Below are 20833 nucleotides of genomic sequence, written 5' to 3'. Positions count from 1 at the left end.
AAACCAAGAGTGATGTGTCAATAGAGCATCCAGTTGGACCCGTGATGGGTCTACAGTGCAGTGATAGTAACGGGCTCTGGTTTTGTCACTTTTCTTGTGGTCCATGTATCGATCATCTGTGGTTCTGAATGGCAGGGCTGTTTCTGTTTTTTTTGGAGGACCCAAGACAATAATCTGTTGGGGGAGTGAGCCCTGTTTTAGAAAACTCTAATGTGTTGGAGAGTTGGGGGGATGGGGATGTAAGTGTTTAAGGCCACGTTTACACGTAGCCGGGTATTTACAAAAACGGATATTTTCCCCTCTACGTTTTCAAAAAAATCCTCGTTTACACGGACCCGCATGGAAACGCTCTTAACGTCATGCAAGCCAATCAGAATCCTGGAAAAACATCAACAAATGACACGTGTGTAACTTCCAGTTAAGGCTGATTTATGGTTCCGCGTTACATTAACGCAGAGCCTACGGCGTAGGGCACGCGGCGACGCGCACGTACCTTGCGCGTCGCCGCGTACCTTACGCCGTCGATTTAACGCGGAACCATAATTCAGGCTTCATGCTGCTGGCTGACGCGCTCACAGGCTTGAATGAGCAGGAGGCTGGACGGGGGGGGGGGAGTTACTTTTAAGTGTGACTTTAGAATATTAAACAGGTAAAATACAAGAAAATATTGACGGTGGCCAAACTAATTGTAAACACAGGTCGCACACATGACGCTGGTGAGTTTCTGGTGCATAATGTGACGTTCTGAAGCTTAAATCTCCGTTTTCCTCCGTTTTCCTCCGTTTAGACGCAAACGGGAAAACGGAGTTTTTGAAAATCTCCACTTTGGCCGGAGTTTTCAGAAATGATCGTTTTTGGTGACTTTGACCTCCGTTTCCGTGTAAACGAACGGCCAAAACGCATGAAAACGCCTCCGTTTTTGTAAATACCCGGCTACGTGTAAACGGGGCCTAAGAAATGGGCTCAGCCCAAATTAACATGTATACACACAAGAGTTGCAAAATTGAACCCTGTTCAATACAAAAACCAAAAAGGAAGTATTTGTTGTTGCCCAAATTACAGCAGGTCATCTTACATTCACCAACACTAGCTTTATCAAGTACGTCAAAGTTTGACTATTGTTCAACTGAAAAAAATGTCCTTTTCTCACGCCTGCTCTCTCTAACATTTGAGAGGGATCTTACATCAACTCAATTATAATGATTTTTTTTATCTCTTTAAAAGCCGACCCTGCCAACTACTTCTGTGAGACAGATGAAAAAGACGCAGACGTGTTAGTCTATTGATAAAAATAATAAGAGTGAGGAATACAACTTTCTCTTCTTCCTTGGTTGCAGTTTGTCTTTATTTATCATTAGTCTTATTTTGTGTTGGTTCTTGGATGCTATTATTAGATTAAACAATGTGAAAACCTTGACATGAGGGTTTTTAAAACATATAACATGTTGGGACAGCATGAGTTTCAGATGTTGGTTTATGAGCCCGGTGTTCCTATGGAGTTTAAATAGTTTTACATCTGACGCATGCAAAACTTTGAATAGAGTTCACCTGTAATTATTAGATATGAGTTTCCTTGCATTATTATTCAGTTTTTCATGCAGCTATTTAACATTTGAACTGTGTTTGTGTAGAACATGTTTAAAATGTTCAGAATAGGCTACAGATTCTTTCTCGTTGGATTGCTGTAACTTCATTTTGTACTGAAAGCTTAAAATCCCCAGTGAACAATATGGACAAGATATAAAAATGTATTTTATTTTCTTTTCCTTTTAGATGACATAAGTAATTCTGACTCGATTGTTAAACAAATTTACCAAATCCTCTCTCGCCCCCGTTTTCACAATCCACAGAAGAGGGAAAAAAGCAAAAATCTTTTTTTTTTTTTAGTTCTGTACTTACTCGTAGTTATAGTGCATTTATATATTAAAGTTATTAGCCTGTTCAATTTCGGCCCTCCCAAGATTAATAAAGCCCATCCACAAATGAAATTTCGGGCGCTGTGCCTGGGGCCTTCAGAAAAAACAATATATTCAATTCTTTCTGTGAAAAAATGGTAATGTTTTGGGGCCAAGATATTACTGCTATCCTTATGACGTGGTCGGCCAATCATAATGTACCACATCTATTTTATCATCATGCAAACATTAAATTATCCACAGACCTACCAATAGCACCTCTTATCTTTTTGAATTTGGGCATCAGTGTATTATATATTATTATCCGCTGACACGTAGTTAGCTGGTGTACTATGGATACGACTAATCAGGTGTAGACAGCAGACACTGACAATGTCAGCAAGAAGTATTTCTTGTAATTCATGTAAACATTCAAAACAGGTTCATGCTCAATGCTTCATGACACAACATAGGGGAAAATTATGAGGGGAGCTTAAGAATATGACACAAACATGTTAAATAATACAAACAGATCAGTTACCAAGTCAGTTGAACATGTAAAAATGCCATATAGTCACTGATGCATCTGACTTGGCTCAGAGGCAATTAGAAGACATCAGCGTTACTTTGACTACCCAGACAGTGTCAGGACATTACAGTGCATAACGTCAACCAACCTTGACATGTCTGTTGTCCAGTCCCTTCGTGTACTCATCAAATTCTACCCCCAAACTCCAAACTTCTTTTCATCACACAAGGCTCAGTTTTATTCTTACTCTCTTTGTTTTGCAAGAAGCTAACTATGTATCTGATGAAATCTCCTTGCATGGATTTGGACTGCTCAATAGAAGAGGCAGGTGGATACTGAGTCTTCTTGTAGTGCTGTCATGTTATGGGACTTTGTTTTCCAAGTCTACCATGAAGGCATCCTCATTCCCCTGTGCTGTCCCTTACTTATGCAGCACTCTCACCTTTCCCCAGTGCCAGACAGTCTGCGTTCTTACCCTGTTCATATCTAGCCCTATGATTTCTGTTTTCAAACTCATCGAGCATGACCTGTTCCTGTCCCTGGTTTTTCCCCTGCCTGTGCCTCCCTGATAATCTTCCTTCCCAACTCCTGAGCTTCTATTGTTTTGGGACCAAGGACTGTTTCTGTGGACCGAGTTTGGATTCTGGATTAACACGTTCTGTTGTGATCGCTCCCTGCATAGTGAGAACTAGAACGGACCTCGAGGATTGAACTATCTGAGGCTTCAGGAACAAGTGACTCTCTGTCCCCAGTTCCTCTCCCATAAGGTCTTTGTTCATTCTGCAGTGGATCTGCTGCTCACCACCTACCAACGGAGGAGCCTCGATATTGTTTACCAAAGACTAAGTCATCCAAACCACTTCTGCAGTCCTCAGTATCTACTTTTTAACAGCCTGAATAAAAACTTCATTTTACCTTATTGCAAGTGTCTGTCTTTCCACAGATTCAGTTTGCTGATACATTACAAGTGCAGCCCTGGCAAAAAAAGACTATTTTCAAGTTTTGCTGGCAGTATTTTACAGTCACTACTGTAGATCAAATTAAGATGATACATAATGTGTGCAAAGTGAAATTCCTACAGAGGAAAAGATGTTAAACATGTTTCATCATCTGCCATCCATAATCATTTGCGCCTGACCATGCTCTTCTGGTGTCTTCCACAGGTGGCACCCACACCTCTTACCTGACACAGAAGATTTAAACTTTTTTTTTTGCAAATTGTCAACAAAGAACACAACTCAAACTTTAATTCTCACCCAATGCACTAAACAACTAAAAGAAACACAAGTGCAATTTATTTATTTATTTATTTATTTATTAATCAGTCATTTCACAAAAAAAAACCCACAAAGAAACTCAAAATTCCCCTCTTGGTTTTTTTTTTTTGTTTTTTTTAACCCTGATTTTTTTCCCATTTTATCACCTGGTGCAGTAACTAAGTCAGTCCTGGGCATTGCTCCCTCTACCAACCCCGGGAAGGGCCCACACTGAGCTCAAGTCTCCTCCTTAACTTGAGGAGTGAGCAGTAGGCTTGGGCAGTATTACGGTAATACCGTATACTGTCGGTGTCTAAAAATAGCAGCGGTATCATTTTCAATACCGTCATGAAAAAATGCAATGGACTTATATAAGAGATAAAAATGTAATATCAAATAAAAGTCATTTAATGCCTAAAATTGATTCTATGTCCAGTAGCACTTATGTGTGGTTGAATTTTCAGTTTTACTTAAATAGTTGAATATGTTTTAGCCTACATTTTGAGACTTTCCATAAAGTTTATGAACGTGATGTCATCACCTGACAGCGCGGAGGGGAGAGAGACGCACTGGGAGAGAGAGGGGGAGAAAGATGGTAGGTCGCGCACCGAAAGCCCTGTCCCAATACTCCCGCTCGCCCTCGTTTTCATCCCTTCCCCTAGATTTTGCGTGTTCCCGTGAGGGTAGTGGTGTCCCAATTCCTCTTTTCACCTAGGGGGAGTGGGCATAACGAGGGCGAGTGGCTATGAATCTGTCCCTTCACAGCTAGGGATTTCAGATGCTGACTTCGCGATCGAGGGGCTATAAAAATTTCCCAGAATGCTTTTCGTCGTCATTTGCGGACAGAAAAAACATGGCGGACATTTCTTATTTTTTAGTGAATAAAATCAATATTTTGAGTTAGTTTCTGCCTAAAAATGAGTTTTGATTACATTTCTAGCGAGAAATATATATTTTACTTTCATAATATTCACTCAGTGAAAATACATAATCACTAGTTTTCCCATTTGCCGAAGATCACGCCAGATGTGCAGCCATTACATAAACTGACAGGAGCCACGGATCTGATCAAAATTCCCAAGTCTGTGCACATAGAACCAGCAGGTTTACAGATATAGTTTCCAAAATGGCCAAAGTGAGCTTCTGGCAAATGAGTGAAAACTGTTTGTTGTTCCTCCTGAAGAAGCATCTTGTCCTTATTGTGGCTATTTTCATCCACACTGAATTTAACTTCCACTTTAATTCTGATGATCAAGAGGCTTTATTTGCAGGGGTGCACATAGTACGTAGGTGCTCGCGGGCTGGTGTCCTGCATGTTTTAGATGTTTCCCTGCTTCAACACACCCTGATAGACATGGCTCCGTCATTAACAGACCTGTGTAAACCTCGATGACATACTGATGATGACCCTTGATTAGAATCCGCTGTATTAAAACAGGGAAACATCTAAAACACGCAGGACACCGGCCTTCGAGCCCTGATATGCACAACCCTGTTTATTTATCTGACCTTGCTGTCGGTGTACTAGTCTGCTCTGCAGTCTACAGTGAACAGGAATCACCATCACTAAAGATCATTGAAGAGCAAAGACAACGCAATACTCAACAACGTCCACTAGAGGGCCTCACACACTGTTAAACCAGTGGCCGCTGAGCCATTGGACTGATGACTAAAGACATGAGAGGAATGAAGCAATAACAATCAGAGACAGGGCTGTTCTGGAAGCAGAAAAAAATATAGTACTGGTTGAACTGAACTTGAAAAGAAATTGTGAGGTGTAAATTAGCACTGACCCCTGGACAGCCCAGCATTCATTCTCCCTCGTGCATATATATATTACCTGGAGGGGGGTGTTCCAATTACAGGGGCATCCCACTCGTCAGCATTCCTCGTAAAGTGTCTATGCAACGGTGATGGAGAAAAAATGTGGTTGTTGGTTGAACTTTAGATTCAGCAGGAAAAATGCAGGTTCTGTGCTGGCCGTTGACCAGCTCCATACCCTTGTTGGGGTACAAGAGGGGGTCAAGTTGTTTTACAGACATGGAGAAAGCATTTGACCATGCTCCTGGGGTATCTCCTGGGGGAGGGGCCTCATGAGTATAGGATACTGGTTCTGTTGTTACAGGCTGTTCAGCACTGATACAAATTGAGAATGAGTTCAGTCATTTCCACTTTTGTTTATAGACAGAATTTCTAAGCACATCCAGTTAGGTGACGAGAATCAGCACCTCCAAATCTGAGACCATGGTTCTCAGTTGGAAAAGGGTGGAGTTTCACAATTTTCAATTTGACTTTCACCTACTGTCGTGAACTGTAAGTAGTTCTGAAAGAATGAGACCATGGATAGGAATGGCTGACAATACTTTTCTTCATGGGGTGGCTGGATAGGGGGACACATTCCACCATTTAGGGGTGATTCCTACTCTGGTAACACGTCTAACTGGGTGGAGGTCTCGGGCAGACCAGGGAATTGGAGATGTGTACCAGATGTATCCTGGATTAGATGAGATGGCCCTTTGGGAGCTGGTTCAGGCAGGCATCTGGACAAACATTTCATGCTCACTTTCAACTCTCTGCGTGGTTTCCCTTCATCTGTCATCTCCTTCCTGGGTCTGTTTAAGGAGCTAGAGGTATTTGTGTTTGGCATGCCTTCTGATGTCTTTCCTCTGCTGCTTTTGCTGCTCTTAATCACACCTCGTCCCCAGCTTCCACCTGTAGGTTCCAGTTCTGTAGACTGGAGGTTATGGTCATCACCACCGATATATCGATGTATTCCTTGTTAGTGGAAATTGATTATATCTGAGCCCAGATGCCAAAGGTTTTTAATCTTTTTTTTAAAAAAGCACTTAGAGTCTTTGTTGTAGAGCTGACAGATTTAAAAGTTTTTGTATTCCTTTTAAATGATTTGCCACATTTATAATCTCATACGTACAGTGCAACATAGAAAACATCAGAGGACAGAACCTCCAGATCTCTCTAGCAGAGCAAAGCCACTGGAATGGAAATAGACTGCTTTCCTTTTTTATTGAAAAATGATAAAATATACAGAGTAAATTGTCAAAAAATGCACACACTAGATCACAGTTAGAACTGATAAAACCAAAGCATGTTTGAATAAATCAAATCAACAAACCACAAAATACTCTATAAGCAGGAGTGCCGGCTCATCAGAGCAGCGTTCAGGTGCGTCATTTTGTTACACTTGTACCCCTTACAATATGGTATACAACGGTTTTAATAGTACATTAAATTATATAGGTGAAGCTATTCTAACAAACGGGACAAGACGACTTCTAAAGCCTCTTTCAGACACATTAGTTTCAATTAATCTGGTTCCATTTGAACATGTCAGCTGCTGAATGGTCACTTCCAAGTAAAAGTAATAATCTCAACAGGTCAGACTTTGTACTACTCAGTGTCATTTTCAAAATGAAACAAGTGTGAAAATCATGGAGTCATAAAAGTATAGAAAAGTATACCTCCTTCTCGCTTAATAATTTTTTCCTCTCCATCTCCTTTCATTCATGGTCACACAGCCTCTCCTCTCCATCTATTCACCATTTTCTGGGTCACATTGTTTAACTGGCATCTGCTTAAGCTAGGATGTCTAACGTACAATGACATCACTTCCTCAATCCTTGGTTATAATGGATGTAGAATAGTGTTATGTGCAAACACAAGAGAAAACACAAAGCTATCGTTATGTTTTATGTGTCTGAAAGGGGCTTTCTTGTCTTTTTGCTCCTTTCAATTTCACAGTACACATGGGTGTAAAATTAAACTATTTATTTAAAAAAAAATTCATTTGAAGACTGTAATGCACATTCTATTGCAAATGGTTTGGCCTTTTTTTTGCATAGATTTTAGTGTTTTCTGCACGTGTTCTTGTAAATGTGTTTTCTAGTCGCTATCAGACCAGTCGAGCTCCATCATGTCCATGGCTTTTGCTGCCATGTTGATCTTGGTTCCATGTCGCACGCTGCAGCTCTTCACAGAGTTCTGGTTTGAGGATGCTCGCATGCTCACCTGCATCCCAGAGTGACCGATGACACCCATTTCCCCTCTAATCTTTTGGCTAATGGCCTCACTCAGATCGCCCCTGACTCCCTGGACCACGACTCCCACGTCGCTCCGGCGACCCCTGACCCCCACCTCGCTCCTGACGCCATGACCTACCACCTTCATCCCTCCCAGGTCACCCATGTTCATGTTGATGTCCATGTCACCTAGTTTCTCCATATCATCGAGCTCATCGACATCTAAGGAGAGCATGTCTCCCAAACCCCCCAAGCTCCCGTGGAGACCCTTAAACATCGTTGGCAGCCTCCCTCCTTCGTGCCCTCCCTCCACTGCTTTTTCCTCAAACCTGTCCCCGTGTTTTTCTATCTCCCATCCTCCCTCCTTGCCATTCTCTTCCTCTGCTTCCCCAAATCCTCCCGAGTATCCTCGAACAATGGTGGTCACTCTGCTCCTCTGCATCCCCCCTCTCTCCTTGTCCCCCTCCTCCCATGTCCTCTCCTCCCTCTCCACCACGCCCCCTGGGAAGCTCCTGAGTGTCACCTGAACCCGTCCTCCTTCCAAGCTGCCACTATCTTTTTGTTCCCTCTGTCCCCAGACCTTCTCCTCTATAGTTCCTTCTTCCTCATCATCTTCCTCTCCAAACCCTCCCTGCAACCCACGGAGCATAGCATGCAGCCTCCCGCTGTCGATCGAACCCATCCCCCTCTCCAGCGTAGCACTGCTTCCCCTCTCGGTGTCGCCGTTGCTGAGAGTGCGGAAGAGACTGCTGACCCCGGCGCTGCTGACCCCGGCACTGTTGACCCCGGTGCTGTTGGAGTCCTGAGAGTGGGAGCGGAAGAACGAACCAGAGGAGCCGATCGATATCGGATTGAAGAACTGGTGAAAGACAAGAGAGAGAAGGCAAAAGGGCCACCATAATCAAAAGGTATTTCTTTTAAAGTAGGTCAGAGGACAATTTCATTAATTTAGTTCCACTTCTACTTACAGGTGAGAGATTTGAGCGCTCCATGAGGAGAGAGGTTGGACTAGGGGTCCTGTTAGACCTCTCCATCAGCCGCTCCTCCCACAGTTTGAGCCGCCTCTCCCTCTCCTCCAGCTCCTTTTCCTTGGAGTAAAGCTCCCTCTCTAGCTTCCGGAGGCGCTCCAGGGTCGACTCAATTTCACACCTGTAATATACATAAAAAAATAAGCATTAAATCCCTTACCACAAACTGGGTGCACATTTGGCTCAATTTGCAGATTCAAACTAAAAAACAACTTGAAATAAAAATAGAAATTGTTATTTAAGAGCTGCATCAACAGTGTCATGTTTACACTGATGTGTGTGAATATTCCACCATTTGCATAAAAATGTGCTCAATAGCCTCTAATTAATTTTAACATTTTAATAATACTTTCTGAAACGTTGAGTCTTTAATATTAATACCCCAAAAAATAAAATACCGAAACAATGCAAAAACAACAGAAACAACTCCTGTCGGTAAAAAATGACAAAGCGCAACGGTTTTACAGTTTTAGAAAAAAATCTACTTAAACAGAATTGGAGGTTTTATTATTCACCAGAACATAATATCATGAAAAGACTCTGATATTGACTGTTCTTCTGGCCAACAGGAAGGCACCACATAAAAAAAAACAAACCGACAGGAATCTGTGGTGGAAATGACCTGGGCTAAAGAAAGCTTCTGAAAATAATTTTTATTGATGCTAATTATAATTCTACCACTGAAAGAAAAAAAAAAAATAAAACAATATCCAGAAAATCATTGTCTCTTTGCATAAGCACCTTAGGGATGGACTACAATGGAAATGGGAAAACTGCCTCGTGGTTTGTTTAATCATATGCTCATGTGTGAAGGGACCGTTAAGGCTGAATAATATTTCCAGCACATTAGGATGCCCTTCTAATGACACGTGTTTCCAGGATTATCTCAACCGGACAGTGCCAACTATATTCTGCATGTAGTTAAAGATTCCGTTTGTGCAGCTTTTATGTCAGCAGTCCAGGTCTTGAACTGTGCTGATGGCATCAAATTCAAAATGAGAAAAATAGTGTTTCAGTTTCAATATACTCTATAATCAATATACTCTTTTCATATCATCCTAACAATTTGCATATACATTTGACTCTCTCGGTGCGTCCTAAATGCCATACTAAAAGGTATATACTAAAAAGTATACTTAAGTTCAGCACACCTTTGAGCAAATATCAGTAGTGTGCATTAATTCGGACGTACTATTAAGAGCGCACAGCAGCAGTAGCAGCACCGCTCCGCTCTTTCCCATTTATTCTGGCCGAAACAAGATGACATTATATAATATTATTATATACGAATATTATAATATTAATATTATATATTAATATTATTATACTTATGACATATACGTATCACTTAGCAACCAAGCGCCGCTGCATTGCATTGTGGGAAATTTCTGCTCAGCTAGTGTCCATCAATCCACACTAATAAATTTCCCCGGAATGAGTATGGATAGAGCATACTATTGAGTACGTTCTAATGTTTCGGACGCACTACAAAATCTTGCATACTCATTTTGCATACTCATTAGGGTGGAAGTATGTGATTTTGGACGCAGCCTCTCTTTGCACCATGTTCCAACATTTTTTTTTTTTTTAAACACACTTACCACAACAATAAATTATTACTTATTCATGGGATTTTCCTTTCATCAGTGTAAATTATATTCCTGCAGTACTGTTTGCTTCCACAAGAGGTCACTGTGGCAGTAATCATGTCGAGTGACTGTCTAAACTGGCATTCACTAACAATCAACTTTCACAGCAGCTAAATATAGAGAAACGTTTGTCTTGCACCTTTACTTCTTGTGTTTCTACCACACTTCCTAACTCATTCATCCCACCCCTTCCCCTCCTCCACTCTGCCCCTCCATGCTGGAGTCTTTCCATCCGTACCCAAAACTGCACTCAGAATTGATTGCCTTCACTGTGCTCCTGTTAAATATGCCCAGAATCTCACACCTTCTCTCCCCCTTGTTCATTGTCCGTGTCTCTCCCTCTGTCCTGTCTCCCCCTCGTCATCTGTCCAGCCTGGTTTCGCCACTCTCCTCGTTGTTTCTCTCTTGCTCAGTGTTTCAGATTTCACACTCCCACAATACATTTCTGTTCCTCCCTGAACTTCTCCTCTTCAACTCACATTTGATTTCTCCACAACGCCCCACATCCACCTCACCCCCACTCCACTCCCCCGTGGAGGAGGAGGAGGAGAGGAATCTCTTCCATGGACACTTTCCAGAGAGCTTAATATAGACTCAAGCAGAGTGCAGGGTCACACATTCAACTTCTCTCCTGAGATTCAGAGCCCACGGCGTTGTCTATATTTGCACGCATATATGTGTTTGTGTGTGTGTCTGTGTGTGTGTTTGTGTGTATGTTGACTTGTGTCGGCTTTTGTTGTATAGGTGTAGATCAAACCAAGAACTGCACAGTCTCACAGGAGAACATCTTAGTGAAGTGCTTAAAAAAATAACAGAAGACCCCTCAAACTGAGACAGACTCAGTTGTTTCTCCTGGATGTCTACACAACGATGCACGTGTCTGTGCACGTACCTCCACTGGTCCTTGTTATGAAGGAAAGAGTTACACTGGTCCGGTAGCCGACTGTCGTTTGCCATTGTCTCCAGGGTCACCAGTACCTGCTTAAACTGCGGTCGTTCCTATTGGGGGAAGAAGAAGATAATAGAATTTTTTTTACTAATACAAATATTTATATATTACTTTTACTAAATAATGCTAAATAACTTCATATAAAACACTTTAGAGTACAGTAAGTTCATCTTGCCTTTGGGTCTGCTTGCCAACATTTCCTCATCAACTCGGCAAAACTTTGTGGACAGCTGGTGGGAATCGTCAGCCTCTAGATACCAAGACGCACAAAAATAACATCACAAATATTTATCTCTGCAGGAAGTTAAAAAAAATGACTTCAGAGCACAAATATTTAAAGCGACACTACGTAACTTTTCCACCTTAATATCATATTTCCAGAGTCATTGTGATGGTACATCAACTTTCAACAGGTTTAATGACACCTCTGTCATGGTCTGAGGGGTCTGTATCGCCTTCACTGGCACTATGTAACTTTGAGGAGCATGGTAGGAACCCTGCCACACTAAAAAACTACAAATCGTTACGACTTTGACTGCTTTACGGCATACGTCACTTCCCCCTCCTTCCCGATTCGCAGTCGAGACAAAAATGGGCGGGGCGTGGAGCTCAGAGCTCCGCAGAACCTGTTGCTGTGTTATGGCTGCAGCAGCTCCACATAACAGACGTGGGGAAAAGACCCTAATGGTTTAACTTTTCAACGGTTTCCTGCTCGGAGGCAGAACCACGCAGGCCAAGTATCTGATATAACAAAGTAAAAGAGTGAAAGAGTCGTCGGCTCGCTTTGGATCGCGGCTGTAACGACCAAACACACAGTAAAGCATGATTTATGGTTCTGCGTTAAATCGACGCAGACCCACGGCGTAGGGTGCGTGTCGCCGCGTACCCTACGCCGTAGGCTCTGCGTCGATTTAACGCAGAACCATAAACAGCCTTAAACCACAAACACTCACACAGACGGGCGTCGGATCAAAACACGGGTTTTATTCCCCACTTCTCCAGCTAAACGCAGTTGCTGGCCAGCTCTCTGCGGAGCAATTAACCCCAATCTTCAGATAAAACTAGTTTGTTGAGGAAAAAATATTAACTCTATTTGTAGCTGCAGAGGAAAAAAATAATCTCACGAGGAAAACAAAAATATTGCTCACGCCTCTTCAACATAATATAGCAGTCAAAAAAAAAAGAAAAGATAAGTAAGAGGGATACAAAACATGTACTGTATGTTGTACTATTATACAAATGTATTGAAACACATGGCTCTTCAGGGATTCAGGGATCTCTTAGGGATTTCATATGGATCCAGACCGTTAATAATCATTATTTTCTCCATATACTGCTCCCTGGCTTCCTTGTTTAAGGTATCCCGGTAAATTCCAGTTCCTTTCCAGCAGTTTAACATCTTTTTTTTGCGTTCCTTCTGTTCACTTGGTGAAACAGAAAAGCGTCCCGTCTCCTCTCATCAAAACAAATGCAGCGACGGAACAGGAGTTTTCCGGCAGTACGCGCTGGTGCTCATGGGAAACGTAGTGTTCTTTCTGGTAAAACACTACCGATTTTGTCCACAAGATGCCGCCAAACTCAGAAAAGCTGAAAGTTACGTTGTGCTGCTTTAAGAGAAAAACAAACAATTTCAAACTACACGATCAGCAATAGCCCAGATTGTCTTGAGAGGTCTAGAACCTTTCCACTGACTTGGGGAGGCGGCATTTCCTGTAAACATGGTGGAGATTTATAGGAATATAACGCAGGTGTGTTTACGTGCAGCAGGAGTCTTTACAAAGACTGCAATCTTAGCTTAGCACATTAGCATGCTAGACAAAGATGGCATGCTATTTATTGATTGCCAAGTGGCAATAATCTCAATTAAAGGACATTAAGCAGTGATTTAATAAGGCGTAATAAACTGTTTTCACTACAACTGTCATTTCCAGCAAATTAATATTAGTATAACCAGCTGGTTGTTAAAAATCCCAGAGCGCAGGTATTTACTGCTTATTCCAACCTTCCTTGTCCTTTAAGCCACTGTCAAATCTTTCAGATACTTAGTTATTCTATTTCTAAACAGCCTCTCTCTCTCTCTCTCTCTCTCTCTCTCTCTCTCTCTCTCTCTCTCTCTCTCTCTCTCTCTCTCTCTCTCTCTCTCTCTCTCTGTGTCTCTCTCTCTCTCTCTCTCTCAGTAATCTGCAGGTCTTAATCATTGCATCTCTACCACTCAGACAGAATTTCATTAACATATTTCATATTAGGTTCTACATTACAATAATTCAAAATAAACTCTATAAAAGATGTCACTGGAACTATTCGAGTCAGCATTTTAAAAGCACGGTTGTGGTAACCAGCATTGTTGTCTGGTCAGTCTTGCAGCAGCTTGTAGAGAAAAAAAAACATCTCACGCATCAATAACCACAGCTGTTCTAGCATTGACTGTAAATTATTTTTTTCTGTCATATTTTATGCAGCAAAAACATTGGTGAGATAGTTTCTTCGTGTTGACCAGAGGGCTCCACTATGGAGTACAGTAAATGGAACATTTTTTCTTAATCACTGAGGATTAATCTTAAAATATCACTGACTCTAAGTGGAGAGTTGAAGGGTCAGAAGAGAGGTGTAGCTATGGAGGGAAATCAGTGGGAGACTGGGAAAGAGGAAAAGAGACTGCGTGAGTTATTTAGGGAGAGTATTTGGAGAGGAGCCAGTAGCTATGCAGGAATCATGTTCCCCTGGTTGTTTGCTGGTCCCTGGAGTGGGAGTGTGTGTGTGTGTGTGTGTGTGTGTGTGTGTGTGTGTGTGTGTGTGTGTGTGTGTGTGTGTGTGTGTGTGTGTGTGTGTGTGTGTGTGTGTGTGTGTGTGTCTAGGTGTACTCCGTGTGTGGCTGTTGATGTCACTAACTGAAACACAGACCCAGTATAACCATCCACTTACAAACCTCTAGAATCAACTGTCCCATCGCTGCAATTTTTCCCTCTCTCTCTCTTACTTGTAAAGGCTTTAGGCTGGAGAGAGTCTGGCCAAGATCCACTGCTGTGTATCCAGGCCTTACAAGAGCAGAGAGCTGACATAAGGCCTAAAAATACTCAGCCTCACCAGCTCACAGTGGAAACCATGAGAGCATCGCATTGTGCCTCCAGCCGTCTAGAACTCTGGTGGGTCTGAATGCTTACAGAGAGTTTCAAAAGGTGTGTGTTTGTCTTTGTAGTCCATGTGTTAGTTACCTCTTGCTTTTCCACCACCAGCCATGCAACCTGCAGTCCCTCGAAACCTTTGAAGGGAACCTCCCGAGTGAGCATCTCCCAAAGCACCTGCCCACAGAACATCCAGTTAATAGAGAATTACTAGAAGTACATCCTTGCACAATGAATACCTCCGATACATCATTTTGAGAAATTTGAGCTTTGCTAAGAGACAATTCACTAGCAGAGCTCAAACTGCTACATGCACATTTATGTGACTAATATAGCTCTGTATCTATTCCAACACAAACCACAAGCTGCCCTGTGTCACAAGTTCTGTTCATAACCTTTATGGACATTATTTCTCGGCGTAACCAGAGAAGGGAGAGGGTTGGTTTAGGTGGCCTCCGGATTCCCTCCCTGCTTTGTGTGGATGATGTGGTCCCGCTGGCCCCACCGAGCCATGATCTCCAGCTCTCACTGAAGCACTTTGCAGTCATGTGTGAAGCAGTGGGGAAGAGAATCAGAGACTCAAAATCTAAGACCACTCGGAAAAGGTTAGAAAGCCCTCTCCAGGTTGGGATCAAGGCACTGCTCCAAGTGAAAGTATCTTAGAATCTTGTTCAAAAATGGGGGAAGGATGGAGCATGAGATCAAGCGGCAGATCTGTGTGGCATCTGCAGTAATGTGGACTGCAACGTGGTCTGTTGTGGTGAAGAGAGAGTTTTCTGTTTACTGGTCCATTTACGTTCTTACGCTCGTCTAAAGTCATGAACTGTGGGTAGTGACTGAAATAACTAAATCACAGATACAAGGAGCTGAACTGAGTTCCCTGCATTGGAGGGGCTGGACTCTCCCTTATGGGGAGAACTCAGGGCGGACTCGGACCAGAGTGACAAGAGGAGTCATCCGAGGTGGCTCAGGCAGCTAGTTAGGACACCTCCTGTATGTCTCCCTGAGATATTCCAGGTATGTCCAACTGAGGACGCTGCCCCCACGATGCAAACCCATAAAAGTATGAATTAATGAATGGGAGTACTATAAAACAGGTTTCAGAACCAAGTGCTACTTCTGAGATTTCTTCAAGGGAGTACCGACAACTTATTCCCGACATTACATTACTAAGATTTATACAAAAGCGCAGACTCACCACACCGTAGGAGTAGGTATCACAGGTCTCAGAGACAGGTAGGCTCTGGATAACTTCAGGAGCCATCCAGGGAAACGTGCCCACCACCGTCATATGAGTGGTGTGAGACAGGAACTTTGATGCACCAAAGTCACAAATCTGAGAGGCAAATTAAATCATAGAGCAATAAATACAAATAAAAAACGTACACACGCTGTGTGTGGGATGTTGTTTCCCAATAAATCACAAGACAGCCGTTACAAACCTTCAGCACTCTGTCTGCCGTCATCACAACTGTAAACAGGAAACATAAACAACAATAAAGTAGTTATACGTTATTGTTAGGAGAAAGACATTTCAAGAAGCAACTAGAAATTAAGTTTATTACCGTTTCGTGACTTAAGGTCTCTGTGAATTACTTTGACAGGAGCTTCCGCATGGAGATAATGCATCCCTGAACAGAAAGGAAGCATGAAGAACCAGCAAGAAACAGTTTTGCATTTTAAATACAGAAATAGCTTCTTTTTTTTTTTTTACATATTTACTATTTTTAATGTAGACAATATTGTTAGAAGTTTGACCTGAAAACAGCGTGTGTCAACCTGAGTATATTTCCTGAAGCAAGGTATCATGTGTTGCAGTTTCTTTTTTATTTCGTTTACAGTAAGTTTGTCCCAGTTTTAATCATCAGTTACACTTCTATCTTTTTCTCAACAACTTAATCACTGCAGCAGCAACCATGCCATGCCATATCTATCTAATTGTAAACCTGTTTGACTTTAATATCCTTAGTTAGAAAAAGATTAGAAAATATGGAAGATGCCAATAAATTAAAAAAAATAATCATCTAATACTTTGCAATGTTGCCATCGCTTCTAGAAACAACTGCAAGATGTTCTAGCGGTTGCGGATTCCAAGGGACAAAACATTTAAACAGTTATTTTGGTCCCAGGTGGAAAGGGCCTTCATCCACGGATGATCAGTAAACATGACAGCGACAACACTTTGGTTGCTGCCTGCTTGTTACGTAATACAGGAAGAGGAACGTGCAACATCATCTCTGGCGCAAGGCTTCCTCATGATGCTATCACATACTCGTGAATGTTCATTTGTTTTAATATTTGCACCTATACTGTAATATTTCACTACTGCATATACAAACATATGGTCAGACTAATCTGAAGCAGGTTTCCAGGTTAACATTGCTGACCATCAAATACCACAGATGATTACAAACACGAGTAAGGAGATGCTCCAGAAGGCCCCTGTGAGCCTGAACAGATGGAAGAAGGTAATTTTCAATCTTTTATTAACTTACTTGCATTAAAAAGACAAAGCTTAATAATCTAAATGTTTCTCTTTGTCTCCTTACAACCAGCATTTGCTACATTCATATCCAGCAAAGTGTATATGCGATACTTCTGAGTACAGTACATCACTTCTGAATATACTGATGACAGTGATAGAGAGCAAAAAATAGAACATTTCTCTTGGATCTGATAACTAGAGTATAAAAATGTATGAGGCAGTAAATATGATTATATCATCCTGTAAAAAGTTTGTTCAGGTGTACCTTTGGCTATCTGTATGGCCCATGTCATGATCTGCTCCATGTCCATCTCCTCACTCTGCTCGCTGGAAAGGTACTCGTACAGAGACCCTCCAGCTGCATATTCTGGTAGTGAGAACAAACAGAGTCAATAGATGTTATAAGTGAACATGTACATCCATGCATTGCTGCTAATTCTATACAGAGACTTTGGTAATTAGGGCAATAATAGATAATCCCACACTCTTGTCAGTAGGTGACATCTAACACAATTGCTCTGAGCTTAATCCTCAAAATCCCTCAGAATTTATCGCTCCCTTACAGGTTATTTGAGAAACAATTTTTTGCCATTTGCAGGCAAGTCTGATGACTCAAAAGACAAACAATACTATCCCCCTTAAAGAGGGGGTGAAACGTTGTCTTGACAACAATTGTATTTCTACTTTAGCACTCAGTAAAGTTAAGCTTGAGCTTCCTGGACAAGTATGCAGGGGTGTGTCGTTGCTTTATGTTAAACGTACAACCCCATCCAGGATTACAGCATCATCCAACTATACGGGTCTCAGTTACAAATGTTCTGCCAGGAAGAACAGCAAGATCCCGCGTTCAGAGGATAAAATACACTCAAACACTGGTCATCTATCAGAGCATGTGTTAACGTGATATTCTCTATTTAGGATCAAACATGCACTAAACAACTAATACACACACACATGCTTGAATCTTACGTTTTTATGGGGGGGTTCCCCAGAAAGAATTGCCTTGATCTTAACTTATTTATGACTCTTCTTATGCTGAATCTGATTATGCTTTTATCCATTAGATGAAATGTTACGTGTGCACGCTGACAACTAGCTGTTCTCGTGCAGACTTTTGAAAGCACACATAAATCTCTAAGACATACTGTACTTGTGTGGGGTCTGACCTGTGACAATGCCATAGTTGGGAGATTCCAGCACAGCTCCATAAAACTGAATGATGTTCTTATGACTCAGGACACTGAGAATCTCAGCCTGGACAAGGAGAATAAAAATACCAGAATCCCTTAGTGTTCCCACATCTGAAACCAGTAGAAAAAACAATCTCGGGAGGAAAAAAAGCAATACTAAGTGTTAAAGCTTTAACTTGTTATCCAATTTCCTGGAGACTTCTGACAATGTCTTCAGGATGCCTGCGAGGAGTGACGAGCTTCTTTCACCCTTCAAACTAACGTCTTCAACACAGCAGGGACAAAACTGGCTGTTAGTCTGAACTTACATTCCCCACAGATCATAGTTTTACCACACGGTGCTATAAGAAATCATAAAATCTATCTAACAGTTTTTCTCTGAGCATTTTTTCCACCAAAGAAGAATGTTTTTCTCCGTTTTTATCCTTCCTTTGCATGTGAGGTTATAAAATAAATATAAACATCATTCTGTAAAAGAAAAATTAAAAGAAAAATGAATGCAAGACCTACTAAGCTGGAGCTCTCCCATGATCCTTCAGCTTGTATTTACCTATAAACTATACGCCGACACACATGCCTGCTTGCTGTGTGTGTGTGTGTGTGTGTGTGTGTGTGTGTGTGTGTGTGTGTGTGTGTGTGTGTGTGTGTGTGTGTGTGTGTGTGTGTGTGTGTGTGTGTGTGCCAGGTGGTCCTTGTGTGTCACTGCACCTTTTATTTCCTGTTATACTCCACTATACTACACTGTATTTACTGCATAGTCAAAAGTCTGCTTTCATAACAACAACATGCATCTGATTCTCCCACAGGTCACCCTCACTTCCAACTGTTTGTTGGTGGTAATGGTGTGTCTCTCCCTCACCAAACCAGCAGTGTTGAGATGGGGGGAATCATGTCTGGGTCACACTGATGGAGACTCACAGCCCAGTCCTAAACCTCAGTAAAATAATTGTCAAGTGGCCAAACATTTCCTCCTAAACTGCAATGGGAAGATAACAGAGGATGCGGGAATACCGTAAATAAAACTGCTCCATCTACAAAGAGGCGGAGGGGGGAAGAGGACAAGTATGTTAAAGATAAACATATATCTAATGACAGGCGGCATGAGAAGAGGAAGGGAAGGAGAAGGAGGGGGGCTTGAATGTGGGGGGGAATCTGGGAACTTAAGTCCGAGTGGATTCCTGCTAAAGTCCAAATGTGCAGCAAAGGAGAGACATCAGCTAATCATTATTATTATGGATTTGTGTGTATTTACCCCAGAAGTGATCTGCATTTCTCCTCCTTACCTCTTTGTCGATTTTCAAAAGCTTCTTCACAGCCACTTCTTTGTCTTTGGATATCCAGACAGCTCTATAAACACTCCCAAAGCTGCCTCCTCCACAGTTCTCATAGAAAAGCAAGTCCTCATGCTTTATCTGTACAAACGACGAGCCAGGGGACGACATGGCATACTGACTCACGTACAGTCAAACGCACGCAGTCCCTTCAAAAGCCTTCAGCAGTCGACGCACAACAGCTTTCTCAAACTGGATCCGAGCTAAGGATCGCTGCACGGGGTAAGGGATAAGAAGTGAAGAAAGACAGAGTAGTTTCCACTGCAGGGTCAGTGTGGACGCTGTCAGTCAGCTGCAGAGTCTCAGGGAGAAGAAACCAGAAAGTACTGGAAAGAGAGAGAGGAGAACTTTCTCAGAGAGCCAGGAAAAGTCCACTGTCGCTATCAGACAAAGTGTAACATTGCCTGATAGTGGATATTCAGTGTTACTACATGAAAAACACACACGCACCCAAACTCAAGCTCTAAGATGAAGGAGAGGTAGGTGAGGATGTATGAGATTGTAATCCGTGTGTGCAGTCTGCGTCTAGTGCACACACTGTTCAAATATGGTCACTGGCATCCAGGGCATTCCTTCTTCCTGGATAACTCTGGCTATATAAAGCTCTCCATTAACCATGTATGCACATGCACACACACACACACATGCACTCAGAGAGAGAGAGAAAGAGAGAGCTCTGGCCCATACAGCGAGTGTCTGACATCCTGAATCACTCCACAGATAGTCCAATATATGTTTCACACACACTGCAGCTAAAAACATGGACTCACCAGAGAGGCCCGGGACGGCGTGTTACTCAACCAGACAGGAATGACCCCCTGACATCATCTAGCAGGATAGTCTCGCTGACATCACTGTGCAGGGACAGGTGAGATCAGCTACGGGAAGTTACGACACTTCTCAGTTGCAGACAGTAATCAAATACAAATGTGGAGAGAGAGAAAAACAAAAAGACGGTTCTCTGAGAGCTACTTGAAGCTGTAGTGGTACGCCTCAGTACAAATGGATTAAGCAAAATGCATTTATGCATTTTTTTAAACTTCTTTAAGAAAGACAAACTGACTCTGGAACAGTTGGAGAAAGTTTGTAGAATAAGTCCCCCCCCCTCCAAAATAAAAAGGTTCTCTTCTCATAAATTTCCTTGTATTGACATACAAATATTAAAAAGGTTCTTCCTTGCATCTAGTGGCAGAGACTATTTTGGGGATGTTTGCACCTTTAGTGGATTTTAACTACGAAACATCAGGGACAAAAAGGAGAAATTACTGTATGTTCTAAAATCATTTTGGGAAAATGCATGCATACCTTGCTCTTCCTCAGCCATTCCCTTGTGATGTGTCATGGCAGCATGGTGGCTCGGTG

At 42.1% G+C, this 20833-nt stretch overlaps 1 protein-coding gene across 2 annotated transcripts; it reads right to left on the bottom strand.

Annotated features, from left to right (window-relative positions):
* Window positions 1-7468: 7468 nt before the first annotated feature.
* Window positions 7469-20031, bottom strand: LOC133452602 (probable serine/threonine-protein kinase roco7). 2 transcript variants are annotated; one of them, XM_061732032.1, is made up of 12 exons: window positions 19922-20031; window positions 19424-19797; window positions 18117-18204; window positions 17216-17317; window positions 16031-16096; window positions 15908-15936; window positions 15664-15801; window positions 14556-14642; window positions 11519-11593; window positions 11287-11393; window positions 8686-8866; window positions 7469-8576 (listed from the first exon to the last, which is right to left on the bottom strand). In XM_061732032.1, exons 2-12 carry the CDS (start codon window positions 19580-19582, stop codon window positions 7581-7583), a joined length of 2028 nt encoding a protein of 675 aa, XP_061588016.1. In that variant the 5' UTR covers window positions 19583-19797; window positions 19922-20031; the 3' UTR covers window positions 7469-7580. The 2 variants fall into 2 exon arrangements, with proteins under 2 accessions (XP_061588016.1, XP_061588015.1); XM_061732031.1 differs by having other exon boundaries at window positions 19424-19996.
* Window positions 20032-20833: the final 802 nt, after the last annotated feature.

This window comes from Cololabis saira, chromosome 10, assembly GCF_033807715.1.
Source record: "Cololabis saira isolate AMF1-May2022 chromosome 10, fColSai1.1, whole genome shotgun sequence".
NCBI lineage: Eukaryota > Metazoa > Chordata > Actinopteri > Beloniformes > Belonidae > Cololabis > Cololabis saira.
This window is presented reverse-complemented; position numbering and strand designations above follow the sequence as displayed.

What these genes read in the sequence shown, in the direction of transcription:
- LOC133452602 (XM_061732032.1), bottom strand. Translation starts at nt 19,582, where the DNA reads ATGTCGTCCCCTGGCTCGTCGTTTGTACAGATAAAGCATGAGGACTTG. An exon ending in ATACCTACTCCTACGGTGTG is followed by an intron (nt 14,643 to 15,663) that starts GTGAGTCTGCGC and finishes TTCTGTGGGCAG; the next exon opens with GTGCTTTGGGAGATGCTCAC. An exon ending in TGGTGGTGGAAAAGCAAGAG is followed by an intron (nt 11,594 to 14,555) that starts GTAACTAACACA and finishes CTTGGTATCTAG; the next exon opens with AGGCTGACGATTCCCACCAG.